The sequence below is a fragment of the Pseudonaja textilis genome, chromosome 2 (assembly GCF_049901715.1).
Source record: "Pseudonaja textilis isolate UNSWEBS1 chromosome 2, rPseTex1.2, whole genome shotgun sequence".
Taxonomy (NCBI): Eukaryota; Metazoa; Chordata; class Lepidosauria; order Squamata; family Elapidae; genus Pseudonaja; species Pseudonaja textilis.
The window spans coordinates 143,876,980-143,895,162 of record NC_141991.1 but is presented as its reverse complement, the minus strand read 5'-3'; the positions used below and the strand labels follow the sequence as shown (position 1 = coordinate 143,895,162).

The window sequence follows — 18,183 nt, the reverse complement described above, 5'->3', positions numbered from 1 at the left end:
TGGAATTGATACAATTACAGTGGGATATTTGGCTTTACGGACTCAATCCTCAGACTATGTGCCACTTTCTAATCCAAATTATACATTAGCTTCTGAGAAAATCACAAGGCAAAAATAACTTCCAAGGAAAAACCCTTCTAGCCACTGCAGATATTGAAGCCCTTAATACCAACATCCCAGGTGATAACAGATTACAATCCATCAAGAATATTGTTCTTCATAATATTCTTAGATAAGAGAACAACCAAGTTCTGCCACTATTATTTCAGATTTGGAGTGAAAATAGAAATCTGCAGATAAATGGAAAAATCACTAAAAGACTCAAAACAGTGCTTCTCATTCCTGCTTTGGGGGAAAATATTTATTTTCTTTTCCTCTTGGTTTCCCCCCCAAGAAAAAAAAGACAATGAAGTATTTTAAAATATTTTAAAATAATACATAAGATGGTTAGGATATGAAATAATTTAATCAATGTTGGAAATGTACATTTCAAACAGGAAATTAACCTGATGAAGTGGGTGATAACTTTCTCTTTATAAGTAAAATTTCAGTTTTCAGAAATGAATGAAAAGATAACAAGATGTAGAAACTTCTGAGAGGGAGAATTAAAATTTAAAAAGTGAAAATGATTAATCAACACTATATGTGACAAATTGTATATTCTTAGATCCTCACCTCTCCACTTCTTTGTTTCTCTCATCTTTAAAAGTTCAGAAACTTTCAATTTTACTGGTAAAAAAATATAAATGAAAGGCACAAGGAAGCCAAACATATTTTCTGAAATTATTGTGATGAACAATGAATTAGTCTCCGTATTTTATAAAGGAAATCAACTGCTTGATCTCTATATTTACATGTCTCCAGTTTCCCCAAGTATAATATTCATCCACAAACAACAGATTTCTATGGTCAACTGTGATGAACATTCAACAACTGATTCCTTCAGACCCAAGAGACTTTACTGCCACCTACAGCTTTTATGTAGTACTCCACAGTTTATACAAGAGATTGCCTTATTTTATACACCTTGAGCAGCGAGTTTGAATATGAACCAAAATATTCTGTATTACATCATTACTTGTCAAATGTTCTGACTTTCATAAATAGTATATTTTACAGTTTCCAAACCATGCTGTATTTTCCCTAGCTTCTATTTTCTATCATCCCACATTACAGCTATGATATTCATACTTTCAAGTATACAAATTTCATTATAAAAGAGTGTTGCAGATTTTGGGGTGGACTGTAAGTTGTTGTTTTTATTGTATCAGTCTGGCAAAGGCACTTGTTTGTATTTGATTTATGACCACTGCTATCTTATTTTGTTGCTCTGACATCTACATTCCAAAATAATCCTGCCTTTTCCTTTCTGTCTCTTTTCCCATTTCCCTTAATAATCAACTTACTTATAAAATCTTTATAGCAGGAATTTACTCCATTCATTTGACGGAGCAGGCTTGTTCCACAAAATTTTATTACATAATAAGTTTTATTAGTCATATATATGTGTAAGTATGTATGTACGTATGTATGTATGTATGTATGGTATTTAAGTTTTTCGGGTATTTTCCCACTTCTTAATATTTGTGCTTTTATTACAGCGACATTTCGCCAGAATCTCATCTGCCATCCTTAGGCTTGTGTATTGGAAAATACACGAGCCTGAGGATGGCAGATGAGATTCTGCCAAAACGTCGCTATAATAAAAGCACAAATATTAAGATGTGGGAAAATATCCAAAGAAACCTAAATACCATACATATAAATACCTGCGAAAACATAAGAAAACATTATATATATATAATGTCTGTATCCACAGGTGAGCAATCAAAACTCTAAAGTTCCAAAAATATAAGCAACCGAAAGCAAACCCCAACAAAGATAACTGCTGAGGTTTTTCCAGTCCTCAGCAGTAATTCCGAAATCTGTTTGGCAATCCTGAAGTGCCTATAAATCACAATGCCTCAGAGAATCTTCACAGTACTTTCACTCCAACAATACACTTTGCTTCTGGCAAATTTCTCAAGCCAATCCGTTTCTTTTTATCCCCTAAAGAGGGCGTGTTAGTCTCATTAATCACTGGTTTGACGCTTCTTTCCCAATTGAGATTGACGTCTCAATCTCCATCTATTTCTCACGTCAAGCCAAGATGCCTCAAAGCCCTCTTCCTCACTTGAAACCTCTCGCACATTTTCCTGATTATCTGTTCCCAGCTGCTGTGTAATCAGAGAGGGATCTTCGGGGGAGGACTCTGGCCCCTTCAATAAATTAGGTTCGTCTCTCATAGCTAAGTCTACTTCCTCATCTTGGCTACCTTCAAAATCACTCAACAATGCAGGCTCAAATCTCAGTGCCAGATCCTCTTCACTCAAGCTCACATCTGCAGACGGACCAGATTCAAATCCCGGAGTCAATATATGTATGTATGTATGTATGTATGTATGTATGTATGTATGTGTATGTGTATGTGTATATGTATATGTATGTATATGTATGGCATTCAGCTTTGTTTGGGTATTTTCCCACGTCATTGTAGTTGTGCTTTTAAAGTTGTAGCAACGTTTCAGCAGAATCTCATCTGCCATCATCAGGCTTCTCATGGCAGATGAGATTCTGCTGAAACGTTGCTACAACTTTAAAAGCACAACTACAATGACGTGGGAAAATACCTGAACAAAGCTGAATGCCATACATGTAAGTACCCGCGAAAACTTAAGAAAACATATATATATATATGCTGACAATTATCAACAAATCTATTACAGATTGAAGCATAAAAAATCTTTAGCCCTCCAAATATTGAATGAAAATTTGTAAGGGGGCCAATCAATATAGCTAGTGGTAAAGTGTGCTGAGATAAACCAAAATATATGTAAAATATTCATAAGCTATCTGATGGTATCAGAGAACACACTGATAGCACATGTTTGATTCATTTATGACTACTAACATGCTATAGGTTTTCTTACCTGTTTATCTTTCCTCCAGAAAAAGTCTCAATTTCAAAATCTGATCGGAACATACATTAAACTGGTGCAGTTCAAGGCAAATGGAGAACATGCAGCAATGTTTAAGCTTGCCATGAATCATATTGTGAAGTATGCGGATGACACGACAGTGATGGGTCTTATCCGAGATGACAATGAAGATTCTTATAGGGAGGAGGTGAAGGCTCTGGTGGACTGGTGAAATAAAATAACTTGGTTTTGAATTGTTAAAAAAATAGCAAAGGAGATCATTTTAGAAAGAGTCAGCATAATCATACTCCACTTTGTATCAAGGCTGCAGCTGTGGAGGTGGTCAACAGTATTAAATACCTAGGGGTGCAGTTCACTAACAATTGGTCTCTTCATATATTATCTTTAGTGAAGCGTGCAAACCAGCATTTGCATTTCCTGCGTCAGATGAGGGGAACACATCTTTCTCCTTCTGTCCTGGCCACTTTTTACAAAGGTACATTTGAGAGTGTTTTAACGACCTGTATCACTGTTTGGTTTGGTGGTAGCAGTGCCTCAGATAGAAGGTCCTTACAGAGAGTGGTAAAGACAGCTGAGATTATAGGAAGCTCACCTCCCATCATTCAGGATACTGGTTATAAGTGCTATGTGCTTAGAGCTCAAAGCATTGTTTTTGTCTCATATATGTATATATTGGAACTATACTGTGATGTTTCTCTGTGTCATATATGTGTGTGTATGTAGGTATATGCATAATGGTTATCTTTTGAGAGCTGAATGCAACAAAATTTCATTTCAATGTATGCTGATTAGTTTACATTTAAAGATTCTATTCTATTCTATTCTATTCTATTCTATTCTATTCTATTCTATTCTATTCTATTCTAAATTTTATTCTAGTCTATTCTATTGCCAGATAGGCAATCTTATTAAAGATGTTACAATATACACATTTTCCCATTTGTAAAATATTGAAATGTAGCAATAAAATACACGTCTAATATTTAAATAATGATGGTGTCTAAACTCTGTATACAGATATACCTCAACTTATGACCACAATTAAGCTCAACATTTATGTTGTTAAGTAAGAAATTTGTTAAGTGAGTTTTACCCCCATTTTATGACTATTTTGCCACATGTTAAGTGAATCACTGCAGTTCTTAAATACATGGTTGTTAAGTGAATCTGGCTTCCCCATTGACTTTGTTTGTCAGAAGGTGGCAAAAGGTGATCACATGACCCCGGGACCTTGCAACCATCATAAATATGAGTCAGTCGTCAAACAATCAAATGTAAATCATGCAACCATGAGATGCTACAATGGTCAAAAGCCACTTTTTTCAGTGATGTTGTAACTTGTTACTAAATGAACTGTTGTCAGTCAAAAACTACCTGTAACCCTCACCCACTCTGCACTGTCATTCTGCTGATTCATAAGCATTTCTTAGTAGACATTGAGGGAAAGTGACTGATTTAAGACTGATCTATAAATGCTAGAAGAGTATTGTTTTAAGGTGCCTTGTCCATTTGAATAAGAGAATACTGTGTGAGATTTGCACAATAAAAATAAGCTGTACTGTGATTTCTTTTATAGAATATGAAAGGCACAGCATATCCTGCACCTCCGATGAATAAACTGAGTTTTAATAATGATGCACGTTTGATTTAGAAACATAATAAAAGATGAAAAAATGACAATCAAGTGAGGGATGAATTCTGCTTTTCCAGATTTGTTGATCTTTAGCTTTCATCAGAATGCAGCTGCAGAACCAAAGATCACTCTCACTGGGAACTGCAAGGGTTCACGTTCAACGTCTGTAAAAGGCGAGTTTTTGATTCACGCGCGCAAGCGAAACGTTGCAACCGGCAACACCACAGCAAACAAATCCCCCCACCCCCGCGCGCGCTTAATCAGCCGCAGCTTCCCATTGGCTGCTTTGGCATTCATTCCCTCTCAACCTCGTTCCCTCGCCTCTACTTCTTCATTGGTCGAAGTTGCTCAAGCTCCGCCTCCTTTTCCATCGATTTCTTGACCCAAGAAGCATCGCTTCCCCACCCTTAGCTTTAGTGACCGTAGACTTTTTAGGAAGAGGTAACATTTCTATAGTTACCCTGCGTTAACACCGGCTCGGTAGTAGTCCTCCCTCCGTTTTAGCTCTATGGGAGGAAATGCTCGCTGCCCGTTCCGACAGTGCCGTTAGTGAAAGTGTCGCTCAGCCTGCGGGGGAGCACGTTTGAGAAGTACGCGAATAGGAGAAACTCCTTGGAGGACGTAAGAGGTGGTAAATGTGTATGGAGATTCTCAGTTGTCCAGATCGTGGTTGTTCCAAAGGTGCTTTTTCAAAAAGCAACCGGACTTGTTTTTCCAACAAAGTCCAGTTGCCTTTTGAAAAAGCACTTTTGGGATAAGGGAGGATAGGATACAGCAGTAATTTAAAGGTAAATTAGTAAAGGGTTAGGAAGAATCCGGTATCCTCAAAATATTTTGGATTATTTTGCTGTTTTCATTTTTATTTTAATTGTCTGTAACCCTCCGGAGTCTTACTTATAACGTATTCATTTAAGTTTAAATTAATTTTTATAGAAGTTGTTTTATAGAGTAAAAAAATACAAATTTTAAGAAATAAATAAAAGTGAGCTAAAGAAGGAAAAAAGATATAAAATGGCTTCCCATTTTCTTTACATCTGTTATGTATCTGTTATTTGCATCTGTATTTTATTCTCTTTATTCTTTATTCTCTTATATCATGACTCCTTTCCATATTCTACTCTGTTTCCATGTATCAGTCAGTCAGTCAATCAAATTGCTGTATGTAGCTGCCCATCTAGTGTACAGTCAAAATATTATAAAACAGACAAATATTAAAAACTATTGTATAATTAAAAACATCAAAATTAAGATTAGAAAAGAGCATAACTATGAAATGGTCAGCCATCTAAATCTAAATAATAAATCAATCAAATATAACACCATTAAGCCCCCGTGTCCTGGCCAATAAGTTGTTGGCACTATGGTGCAAACGTGCAAGATGCCAGTTTGCCTGTTTTTGGGGGAACAGAAAGGCTATGTACTGGTTGAGCAGCAGTGGTAAGACATGATGGGCTTTTGGAGAAATGGCAATATAAATTTCAGATAATTGATTTTATAGAATTAATTTTTGAGGATGTGGACAAATGTTGAGTGTGGGTATAACAAAGCAGTTTTGTCCTAAATTTTCATTACTGTATTCTGCTTTTATATTATAGAAAGAAAACAGTTGCCCAGTTATATCAATACATTGCCCAATAATAACTTAAGAACAAAAACCAGATGGTTGATGAAGGTGCAGGAAAACTTCAACTGACATCCATGACTGAAGATTCAGTAATGAACAGTGAAGACGAAGAAGTAGAGATAGTTTCAGAAGATAAGGAAACAGAAGAAGATTCTCAGTTGGATTCCTCTAATCAAAATGAAGGCAAAAAGGTTGTGCCTGGCATAGTTTATCTTGGTCATATTCCTCCACGCTTCCGGCCTCGGCATGTCCGAAACCTCCTTTGCGTTCATGGTGAAGTGGGACGCATTTTCTTGCAGCCTGAAGGTGAGATTGTATGAGTGCATTAGAGACAGTAAGCAGACAAGAGAATACTAAATAAAGTGAATGTATCTTCCAGTGCAGAAGAGTGGGTTAGCAGCAGGGGAATCATAGAATATCATTCCTCATTACACTTATTCTTGATGTGAGAGGCAGATGATGGGCATGGTTTTCAGATGAAGCTATCTTCAGATGGGTGGACTTTTGTTTCAAATGTGATGCAGTTTTTATGATCTCAAAAGGAAATTATACTCATGAGTCCCTGCGTGCCTGCAAGAGATCTTAAGTCCAGCTCACCTCTTATCTCGCTCATTTCCTTTAACTACCAGTTGGTCAGAATTCTTGTAGAGATCTTAAGCTTGCAGTAAATCTTTATATTCATTTGAACTGTTTGAGTCTCCTGATTTCTCAGCACTTGACAATTATTAATGGTTACATTTTACACTTGGGTAAGTGGATTTAAAGATGAAATATTCATAAATCAACAGGTATGTGTGACTAAGCTACCTTAATTCAAAGCCTGTACACTTTATGATTATTTTGTCTTTTTGCATTCCCCAGAGCGATTTATCCGAAAGAAAAAAAAAGAAGGCTGGTAGTAATGCCAAAAACTTCACAGAAGGTTGGGTAGAATTCCGGGATAAGCGTGTGGCAAAGTTGGTAGCTGCTAGTTTACACAATACTCCTATCGGTGTTCGTAAGAGAAGTAAATTCCATTATGACCTATGGAATATAAAGGTGTGTTACCTGGGACTGAGTACTCTGTTATCTATTCATAATCTAAATTGATGTTGGGAACAATTCAATCTGTTTTTTTATTGGCTCTTCAAAGGAATCAAAAGTTAATGGTTGATACCAGCTTTTACTTCCTTCTGGGTCAACTGATTCTGACTTGATGTTGTGAAAGCGCTGTTTCTCCTGCATTTCCAGTTTCTATTCAGGAAATTTGGTACAAGATAAGTTGCTTTTCTAAACTTACATTTGAATTGAAAGACAGCTCAGCCATATATAGAGATACTGAAAGGATTTAATCAATTTTATATGTCCTACATCTATGTTTCCACATAGTGTCCTTGCTCAAGATGCAATGGGTTGAAGCAACAGATGGTCAGACAGCACCTCATAAGCCAGTGTATATGCTCAAAATAAATTTTATCTAGGATGTGACAGTCCAAATTTTAAAAATCAATTTGTGATGTTTTACTTGCTATGAAAGATGTAATGAATCCCTCTGGGTATGCATGCATTTGATAGAGTACGGTTTACTGTTCAAGAATGGTATTTTTGATCAAGGGATGAATTATATGAAGATTATTAATTTCAGATCACAAGTCTATAGTACATTGAATGATTTGTTTTTTCACTCTCTTTTCTTCTCTGGGAATGTGACAGATAACTCAGATTTGTATCAAGACAAGTGCTTGCAGTAAGCTATTCTGGTTAGACTGAGGGGTGAGACTGGTCCCACATTTATCACTGAACTTCTACTACCAGATTCTTTATTACAGATTTTAGCCAGGTCTAAGGAGGCCAAATTGTTCCAACCCTTAGATTAATATGGGGATAGAGTAGCCTCAGACAATATGGAAAGTATTTAAACTATGGTTAGATCTTCTCAACCATGAGTTGTTATATGCTGATATGATAATCTTTTGGCACACTAACTAGTTTTCATATTTTTCTTAGTATTTGAATCGCTTCAAATGGACTCACTTGAGCGAGCAGCTTGCATATGAAAGGCAAGTGCGGCAGCAGCGCATGCGTGCTGAAGTTTCTCAGGCCAAACGAGAGACTAATTTCTACCTGCAGAATGTGGAGAAGAGTAAGCACTTTTTGAAGAAGGACAGTCAGAAAGAACATGCTGAGAAGAGCTGGGGCTTTGTTCAGCGCTGTACTGAAGATGAAATTCAGACAAGCAAAGGAAAGAAACGGCTCAAGGAACAGCTAGCCCGGTCTGCCGAGATCCAGCAGAAATCCCAGTCAAACAAATCTCTGTTGACCAAAATCTTCAATATCCAGCAATAAGTACCCACTCATGTCACTGGTCTGGCTCTTGGCAGCTAACTTTTATGAGCAAAACAAACTCGGTCTGCCATCAATCCTACTAGAAGAAAATGCTCAGGTTGTTTCAAGTACTTGTTGCCGGGCAAGTACTTGGCCTGCTGTATTGGTGATATAGTAGTTGCAGACTTGCCTCCAGAGAAGAACATTTCTTTAGGAAACCATGTTTTTCTTCTCACACTCTTATGTAGAGTATGGATCACATTTTTCTTGCTTGATGAGATTTGGCAGGAGGCAACTTTCTCTTTTGGTTGTTCCTTTGCTGATTGAAAAGCCAAGGAAATAAAGAAAAGGCTAAACCCTTTTGCGAAGGTTGGTCTAATCTAGTGAAGACCAAGATATTTTAATCCTGCCTCCATTTGTAGAACTGATACAAAGCATTGTTAAATAAGAAAATGTCCAGAATTTCTGCTTGCTATGTGGAAATAAAGACTGTGATGTTACAAGATGATGTGTCATTGAATATGCTAATCAATCTGACCAACTACATTTACAATTTAAAGGTTTATAAACTAGCTGAATACTTGTGCTTCGTGACGACACTATGTGATTGGGCTATGCAGGAGAAATCTGTTTCACAATCCGTTGGCTCAGTGGTCGGTGATTGAAACACACATAAGGGAATATCACTCCCGCTGCCTTGAGTTCCATAGGTGGAAGGCATAGACATTTTGGTGAGGTACTGATGTTTATTATACGGAGCCCCAGACCACTCTTGAGCTCTCCAGTACCCTCTGATGTTGTGCTGTGGAGAAGATGGCTATTACATCACTATACCTCAGAGCAATGCAAAGACCAAGGGTGCTTTCAAAAGACCGTGTCTGCTGCTGATTTTTAGAGCTATAGGATAATGGAGCGTGATAGCGAAGAAGAACTCCTTAGCGTGTTAATTACTGTATTAAGAAATAGTAATGATCTAATGGTCATTTTAGAAAATCCTCTCTTAGTGAGCACTTAGAAGCCAAGAGGAAGATACGTGCCAAATTTCATGAATAAGTGGTACTTAGCTTTTGTATATATAGATTGAATTAATCGTTTTTGCAATCACATCATATTACCGGCTCAATCTCAGTTCCCAATCAACCACTATTCCAGGATCTATTACACAGTACTATTATTAGGCTGTACCTGTACATTTGATTTTTGTTTAAATCCACCTTTGTTAAATTATACTACTTTCAACCTCTGCCCTCCACTTTCTTTTTTCAGGCTTCCTACAATTTTGACAAAGCAAGCCAATATATATCTACCGATTCGGTAATGTTTTGGTTTGTGCTTCCAGATATTCAGATAGTTACCACCTTACGACAAGTTTACTTGACCTTTGTCTAAAGTCTTCTTAGTCTCCTGGACTTCCAGTTGAGTCTTTTTTCTATGAGGCAATTTTTATTCCATCCTCTGAACATCTCAGTCAGAGGTTGTTTTCAATTGAGAGTCTTCCCTGTCAGAAGGGAATGGCATCTGGAGTTCTCTACACTAGGCAGTTCTTTCAGTTCTCTTTGTAAACATTGGTTCACAGCACCACTGAACTGCTGCAACCTAGTGAATGAGAATGCATTTTGCCAGATCCAGTTGACCATCACACCTGAGGCATTAGGGGAGTCCAGCTTTTTCCTTTTTTTTCAGAAAGCGTCTTCCACTCCTCCATGAGAGAGGTCATGGTTAACTGTTAACAGTGCTTGTTTTCTTAAAGAGAAACTCTTACAGGTGGATAAGAGTTAAGAAGTTAATGTCTGGAAATGAAAAAGAATTATGCATTCCTTTTTCTGGTCTGCAGATTTGACCCACCCCCAAGCTTATTTAATGTTCAGTTCTTGGGCAAAATCTCCTTATTCAATACTTTATCTAGGCTGATAGATTCCCCAGATATTGTGCGCCTGTGTATGTAACCTATATAGCCCAGTCTCTTTGCCAGTTTACTATCTTCAGAATTGGCTCTTTTAGTAACTTATTAATTCATGTACTTGTTTGGGTGTCCTTTAATTTTTTAAAAAACATTTTCTTTCCCAATATTGTACCATTGCTGTTTTATGACTATACTATTCTAGACAAGGTTTGTCATAGTTTGAAGATATAAGTTGTATCATTTTTTTTAGATAGATCTCCTTATGAAAAGGTTTCCACAGCCACATTACTGAGCTGGATCCAGCTCCATAGTTCTCCATCTTATGAAACTTCAATGCTAACCAGTTGGGAGACAGATTTTGTAACCTATGAGGAGGGTGGCCCCTTTAGTCGCCCCCCCCCCCCATTAATGCTCCCTTGAGAAACACGTAGAGCTGCTAAATTGACTTAGATGTCTTCCTTTTGCAAAGGAATTTACTAATTTTTCTTGCAGAATTACACCTCCCGTTCTGTCTCCAGGGTCTGTATTAACACCTCAGTTTTCAGACGACACTTCTCTACTGCAGGAAAATAGAGCATACACTGGATAGAAGGTGTTCCTCCTTCCCTGATGAAAAATCTTTTTGCCCTGCTTTTGTGTTGCCAGTTCTAATCTGCTATGTTTCCTGAATTTTCTTTGGAGCTTCAGTTGCTTTTGGGATTAGAAGCAAGGGATGTTCTCTCCCATTATCGGGATTATTACAATTGCTTACGCCCAATATTCCACCTTTTTCTTGTGTATGTTGTAGCCATCTTCCAAAGGTGCTTTTCTCCTGGATGAGAAGCGAACCATCTTCAAAGAAAAACCAGAAAGTCCAGTTGCCTCTTGAAAAAAGCACCTTTGGGACAACCATGACCTGGATGACTTGAGATTCTCCATAGATGTTATAGCTATCTATTGTCGGCAGAAAATTAAATATGTCACCTTTCAAGTTTGGGTTATGTAGTTTGCTCCTAACAAGATGGCTTGAGAATTTCCCAAAAGATCTGGGGATGCAATCATTTTCAAAGTGAATCTTGCAACAGTGCCCTGACTGATCCCAGAGGGACTCTAGAAGGATTAATGTGAAAATTCTGGAATGACCCCAGGGCAATAACCAGGGGTGGGATTCAGCTAGTACAGACCGGTTCAGGTGAACCAGTAGTTTCGGTGATTAGTTGGCTTCACCCACCCACCCCTGCGCTATTCTGTCCTATATTTCCTTTGTTTGAAGGCCAGCTGATCCATGTGGTAGCACGGATTGCTGCGCCTCAGCTGTTTTTACTCACCGAGGCTTCAATAAAAGGTAAGTTTTCTTGCTATTTTCAAATGTACCCTGCATGCACAGCAAAGCGCATGCTCACTGAACTGGTTGTTACACTGGTTGAATCCCACCATTGGCAATAACACTACAATTCCCAAAGGCACTCTTGAGTTGCTGCTATGAAAATACTTCTAAAGCTTCATGCAAGAGTCCAGAATATTTTTTAAATTGATAAGGGATATAATAGCATAGTGTATTAATAAGATTCAATATACTGTTGCATTTTTTTAAAAAGAAAGCCGAGCTCTGCAACAGCTACAGATCAGTTGACAATTTTTATATTTCTAAGAGGCTTAAGTAATTTGTAAACATTACTTTCTTGTGTCCTTCAAGGAGATGCAACCTGGTTCTTAGATTCCTCCAGCATTTCCCTAACAAGCTGGAAGGTATTTCCTTGGAATCAAGGCTGTTGATGATGCCTTATTTTTGGCTGATTCTTGTAAGGAGATGCAAATGGAAAAATATTTATTTGTTAATCAAATTTATATCCTGCCACAATTATAGAAGAGTCTTGACAGCAAAGCCATACTCGGAATCAATAATAGGATGGGTTGAGGGATACAGGAAAAGGGATCCAAGCAAGGTATAGGAATAACATTAGCAGTTTCTGTTCTAGGAGAGACTACAATTCTTTTAAAAGAAACAGGTGTGGAAGTTTGGCTGTATTCTGATCTGAGGTGTCACTGTGACCCAGTAGGCCTCAACAGTGTGGATTACTTTGTTTATATTCAGTGGTTCATCCCATTCTGGAATAGGGATCATAGTCTTAACTCGGCATCTGCAAGGCCATTCTTTAGGGACAGTGAGTTAGCAATTGCACTGACCCTGCACTTGTGAAGGGCTCTCTATGCCAAAATCGAAATGTTCAGAGGGATTTTTCATCTAGGGATGTCAAATTAACCAGTATAATCTTAAGAATTATTTCAGAATTGTGCTTTTTTCTTCCTCACAAAGTTCTATTTACTGGCCTGAATGAACAGGATCTGATCTGAATGAACAGAAGAATATTCACTACAGCAGGTTGAAAAGTTTTATATATATATACATATAAGCATAACATACAGTATATACAGAAAAGTGTTGAGACTGCAAGGTAACTGCATAAACCAGAGTTCCCAAACCTTTCCAGACCAGGGGGAGGGGAGGGGATAGTTCCGCACAAACGGCGGGTGAGTGCGTGGTCATGCTTACCCATTTCTGTGGCTCAGAGCCCGTAGTGCACTGGGGGTTGGGGACCCCTGATGTTTATGCCACCATATTGATGGTGTTAGAGGTATTCACAGGAAGTAAGCTGTTCCAAGTAAAGCTGCTGTCAACATCCGAGACAGCGCGCCATTCAAAGTTGCCACAATGCACCATTTTGGAGTTGCCACACATGGGGTGCATGAGGTGCACAAATGGATATCGGGTGATGGGACTCACACTGGGAGAAGTCCGGAAGAACAAGGATCCAGGAAGGCAAGCCAGCGGCAGTTGGTTCAGAAGCCATCCAGGCCCAAAGAGTACTTGCTAGAGTCGGCTAGGAGCAACTGGGAAGAGGAGGGTGGGACGTGCCGGGATTCAATTTTTTTTACTACCGGTTCTGTGGGCGTGGCTTGGTGGGCATGGCAGGGGAAGGATACTGTAAAATCTCCAGTCAGAGGTGGTATTTGCCGGTTCTCCAAACTACTCAAAATTTCCGCTACCGGTTCTCCAGAACTGGTCAGAACCTGCTGAATACCACCTGTGGTGCCAGGGCGTGCCGAGTCCTTATAGCCAGCTGGCTAGCAGAAGCCAGTAATGCTGGCTAGAAACCCTTTTACTTGTATTGTTCACCACATACCAAGCCGAGGCTTCAGTAAAGAGATCTGTTCTGCTCAGTGTAGCCTTTTCTTTTGCAGGCTTGGCTTGGAACTGTGACCGCTGTCTTTTGCAGTTGATTGATGATGAATTTTACATCCTATCTGATTGCTGCCTGTATAAGAGGGCAAGAGACAGGTACCTCGGTCTATATACTAAACAAATGATCCATTGAGAACTCTGTATCAAAACAACTTACCTTATGAGCCATAGTGGTGCAGTAATTAGAATGCAGTACTGCAGGCTACTTCTGCTGCCGGGTTCCTGCAATCTAACAGTTCAAATCTCACCAGGCTCAAGGTTGACTCACCCTTCTATTCTTCCAAGGTCGATAAAATGAGGACCCAGATTGTTGGGGACAATAGGCTGACTCTGTAAACCGCTTAGGGAGGGCTGTAAAGCACTGTGAAGCAGTATATAAGTCTAAGTGCTATTGCTATTGCTATGTGCAGCCAGAATGTGAAAACAGCATTTAATACAGCAAATGGTTCGGCTGAGATCCGCATATGTGGGACTGATTGGAGTAGATCGTAGGGGTGACACTGAAATATTTTTATCACATTTTATTTAACTGGTAGTAAAAAAATTATTGTATTTTATTCCAATCTCATTTTAAATTGTATTTTATTCCGATTTCGAATCCCAGAAGGGTATGGCTAGCTAAAACATAAATTTACTGCTCTAAACTGATATCTGCTTTGGGAATTGATCATAATATTTTTCACTAGCAGCCTACCTGATTCTCTGTAAAAAGAGACCAAAAAGTTGGTTGGCATTTATAGCTCCATGGTCACTTTTCTCTTTGCGTTTTGTCTAGCTGTGTTTTGTCCCTCTTTGAAAGGGTGCCAACTGATTTATTGTTCTCATTGTCCTCTTAGGCCATATTTACGCTTGTTTATTATGTTTTTTGATTGACTGGATATTTTGATCTGCAGGGAACAATTTGCAGCGAGACATTTTCATTGGGAAAATATTATAAGGGCAAAGTGACTGGTTTAAACACAAAGTGGAACCCAGTTAATCTTCCTTTCTGGGACATTATTACTTGAAAATTGCTTTTAGTCTCCTAACACTCAAATTAAAAAGAAAAAAAGAGACAACAGAGCTTGTTGTACATTATATGAAATCCACAGTACTTATTGGTGCTAGGTATGAACTTGGAAAGCCCCAAGGGAATGCTTTTCAGATTTTTGAAGATTCTATACTCTTTTTCTGAACACCTAAGCAACATCTCTTTAACAATTTAAAAGTTCAGTTGTGTTTTCCTCTAAATATAAATAGGTTAAGAGTAATTTAACTGTTATTCCAGGAAAGAAGAACCCAAAACTTAAGCAAGCCAGTGTTCATTGGCACCTACTGTATTAACAGTAGTAGTCACCCAGTGGCTTTAGCATAGAATTCAATTTTGATTTCTACAAATCTAAAAAAAAAATCCTTTAAAAGAACAACCATATATTCAGCTAGACCCTATTATAAAGAATCTATAATAATTTATCAGAATAGAAATTAACTAAGTTTTCACCATTCCAATATTGGGGAACCGGTGGCTTTCCAAAAGTTGTTGCATAATAATTCTGAACATCCTTCCCACCTGGTCCTGCTGAGAGACTGGTAGGTCATTATATTTGAAGTAAAAAATGAAAATTCCTGAAATGGTAACCATGAACAGATAGTAGCAGTTAGTAGTAGTAGTGTGTCCAGTGCCTAATGATCAGCATCTCTTTCATTCTTCTCCCAAATGTCCACTTTCAACTGTCACTGGACATTCCAACTGCCACTCCTTAACTGACAAACTATAGAATTCCAATAGCAAATCTCCCTGAACAGTTACGATCTTCTCTTTCAAATCAGTACACACATTTATATGCAACCAAAATAGATAAATCCAATACATCTAGTCCCAACAGAAGATGCTGTGTTAAATAAGAGAATAACTGTTTATCTCTACAGAATTCCCTTCCAAAGCAATTTAAATGTACAAAATGTTCAGAAGAGATGCTTTACAACAAAAAAGAGGGATCAAAATATACACAAAAGAACTGAAAATAAAAAACCAGCAATGGAGAAGAAGAAGATGGGCTGGAGGTGCACACTTTGGCCTCTAGGTTATTTTCACATTCCAAAGAGGATTTAAGGACTATCCATTTTAAAGAACATCGGTAAGTCCTGACATTGGAATGGGATAGATCCTTTACTTCAGTAAAATAAGATTCAGCAGGAATGTCTGAATGCATTAAAATAAATAAAATATCAATAAAATGATCAGAGATTGATTTTATGCCCAGTCCATCTTATAATTTAAGTTTAATTCTTTCAATGCTTATACAATAATAAAAATGGTGAAGGACATTATGGATGTTAAAATATTTCTGTCAGACCCTGTTGCCTTAAAACCTAATCCTGTGTCTAATGTGGAGCTGATAAGAACTTGATCCCTAAATTTGAGGGAGAAACTTTTACCTTTTTACAGGGACTGCTTTGTCCATCTGAAAATACAAATCACCAAGTAATTTGGACAAAGTAAAAAGTATTTATTAAGAGAGGGGGGATATCAAGTCTTTTTATAAGGTACAGAAACAAATGATACATACATTGGGTGATACATCAGAAAGTAAGTAATCAAACGAAGATATTAATTATATACGAGACTTGAACAATAGAGAACATTGATTTACTCATCCAAGTAAGTTACATATTTTGTCAGCCTCTTTCCAGGTGCACATACTGTAGTAAGTTTAGCAAATTAAGTTATTAAAGAGGATTCAAGATTGGGCAGAGACAGAGTTTAGGTCCTATTTTAGGGGGGGAGATGCAGGGGAAGAAGGTCAACAAGTCTGTGCCTCCCCCCAGCTTTTATTCTGTTTTCTCTATTGAAAATGGAGGGAGAGAGAGGGAGGGAGGAGGAAGGGAATAAAAGAAGCTTGTCCCAGAACTGCTGCTTTTATATGCAGGGGGCTTGCTTCCCATATATAACAACTAGATGGCCTCTCTCGTGCTTTACAGAAGTTGTACTGATCTCAGCATATTTTCAGCAAACATGCATTGTGGAGACTCTTAAGATCTGCTATCTGCACCCTTATAGATGCTGAAGGACAGTGGGAGTCCATTGAGAGCTTGGGATTGACCCTGAGGATCTGACAGAAGGCTCAATGAAAGCCTTGGTTGTTGTCTGGAGTGAGCAGATGGCTGTAGTGCCCTTCCTTCCCCAATCTATGCCTTTTGCTGCATGACAATCCCATGAAGTACCTTACTGAGATGCTCTGAGAAATAAAGCTCCAGAAAAGATGCCTGTAGTGCTGTTGGAGAAAAACCTGAAGTAAATGTGACCAAACTCTTATAACTTATAAGAGTTCACAATCTGGAATTATCTCATTCCAGTAAGTGTAATGAAATATCAATATATATCCTCAACATTATTACAGACACTGAAAGCTGTCCAGCAGTAACGGTCTGTAGGAATGACTCTGTGAGACAAGTGGAAGAGCCACAGACTAAACAATAGTCAGACAGGCAGCAACTAAGCCTCCAGAAAGAAAGTGGGAGATTCTGGGGAGTCTCTATTGTAAACCTCTCCTTTCACCATTCCAGCTCTGGACTGTGTTGTCTCCTGTCTCATCCTGCTCCTTGGAAAGTGTTCCCTCCTGGGAAACTGCTGTTTCACTGTAGTCCACTGTAGTCATTTTGGCTTGCCTGGGCTACATGGAGTGAAGAGAAATGGTCTTGGGCCACATATAAAATAGTCAGTATAGTTAATGTATATAAATAAGTTGGAAATTTACAATCTTGGGGGGCCAAGCTGTCCAGGGCTGCATGTGACTTATGGGCGGCAGGTTGGACACACATGTTGTAACTCGTATCACCTCCCCCTTCATAAAGAAAATCCACCATATCCACCTATTTATTGAAACTAGGCCCTTGCTGAGGCCAGGGAAGTCTCTGTTGGGTTCATGCTATTATGTTGGACTCATTGAGATAGAAGCTGCTGTCTTCAATCTTGAAGGTGGTGTCAGTACATCTCTTACTCAAGAGGCTGACCTTGGTCACAGTGATTTTAAATCACTACCATCCTGGCTACAACTTTTCTTTGGGGGGGAAAGGCAGTCAGATTGCAGTTGCAGAAGACCTTGAGGAAGCATGTTATTTAAATCAATTTCAACCAGCTTCCAGAATGGGACTGAATTGAAAAAAAAAATTGATTGCAGCTGCTGAGGATCTATTGCAGAGCCAAGATGGAAGTGGTACTTCTATCTTTGTGCTCCTTGATATCTCAGTGGCCTTTAATACCATTAGCCATAGTTATCTTTTTCAGTTGGTTGTGGGGATTGGGAATTCAGGGCACCTTAACTTATAGTGTTTCTCTTCCTTCACAGCCAATTCCAGTTGGTATTGGAAGATGGGGGAGAAGTTATATGGGGTACCACAGGGTTGATGCTCTCTTCCCATCTGTTTAAGCTGTACATGAAGCTGCTGGATGAGATCCTCGGCTGGTTGGGATTTGGTATCATTAATATGTAGATCAGGGGTGTCAAACTGGCAATTCATGGGCAGGATGCATCACAC

At 38.4% G+C, this 18,183-nt stretch overlaps 1 protein-coding gene across 1 annotated transcript; it reads left to right on the top strand.

The window, feature by feature from the left end:
- The first annotated feature begins 5,096 nt into the window (after nt 1–5,096).
- On the top strand, nt 5,097–9,042 carry ABT1 (activator of basal transcription 1). Its single transcript, XM_026711569.2, is given in 5 exon segments — nt 5,097–5,239; nt 6,207–6,541; nt 7,097–7,113; nt 7,115–7,273; nt 8,222–9,042. Coding segments are annotated over 4 exon segments (786 nt in total). The 5' UTR covers nt 5,097–5,239; nt 6,207–6,270; the 3' UTR covers nt 8,561–9,042.
- Nucleotides 9,043–18,183: the final 9,141 nt, after the last annotated feature.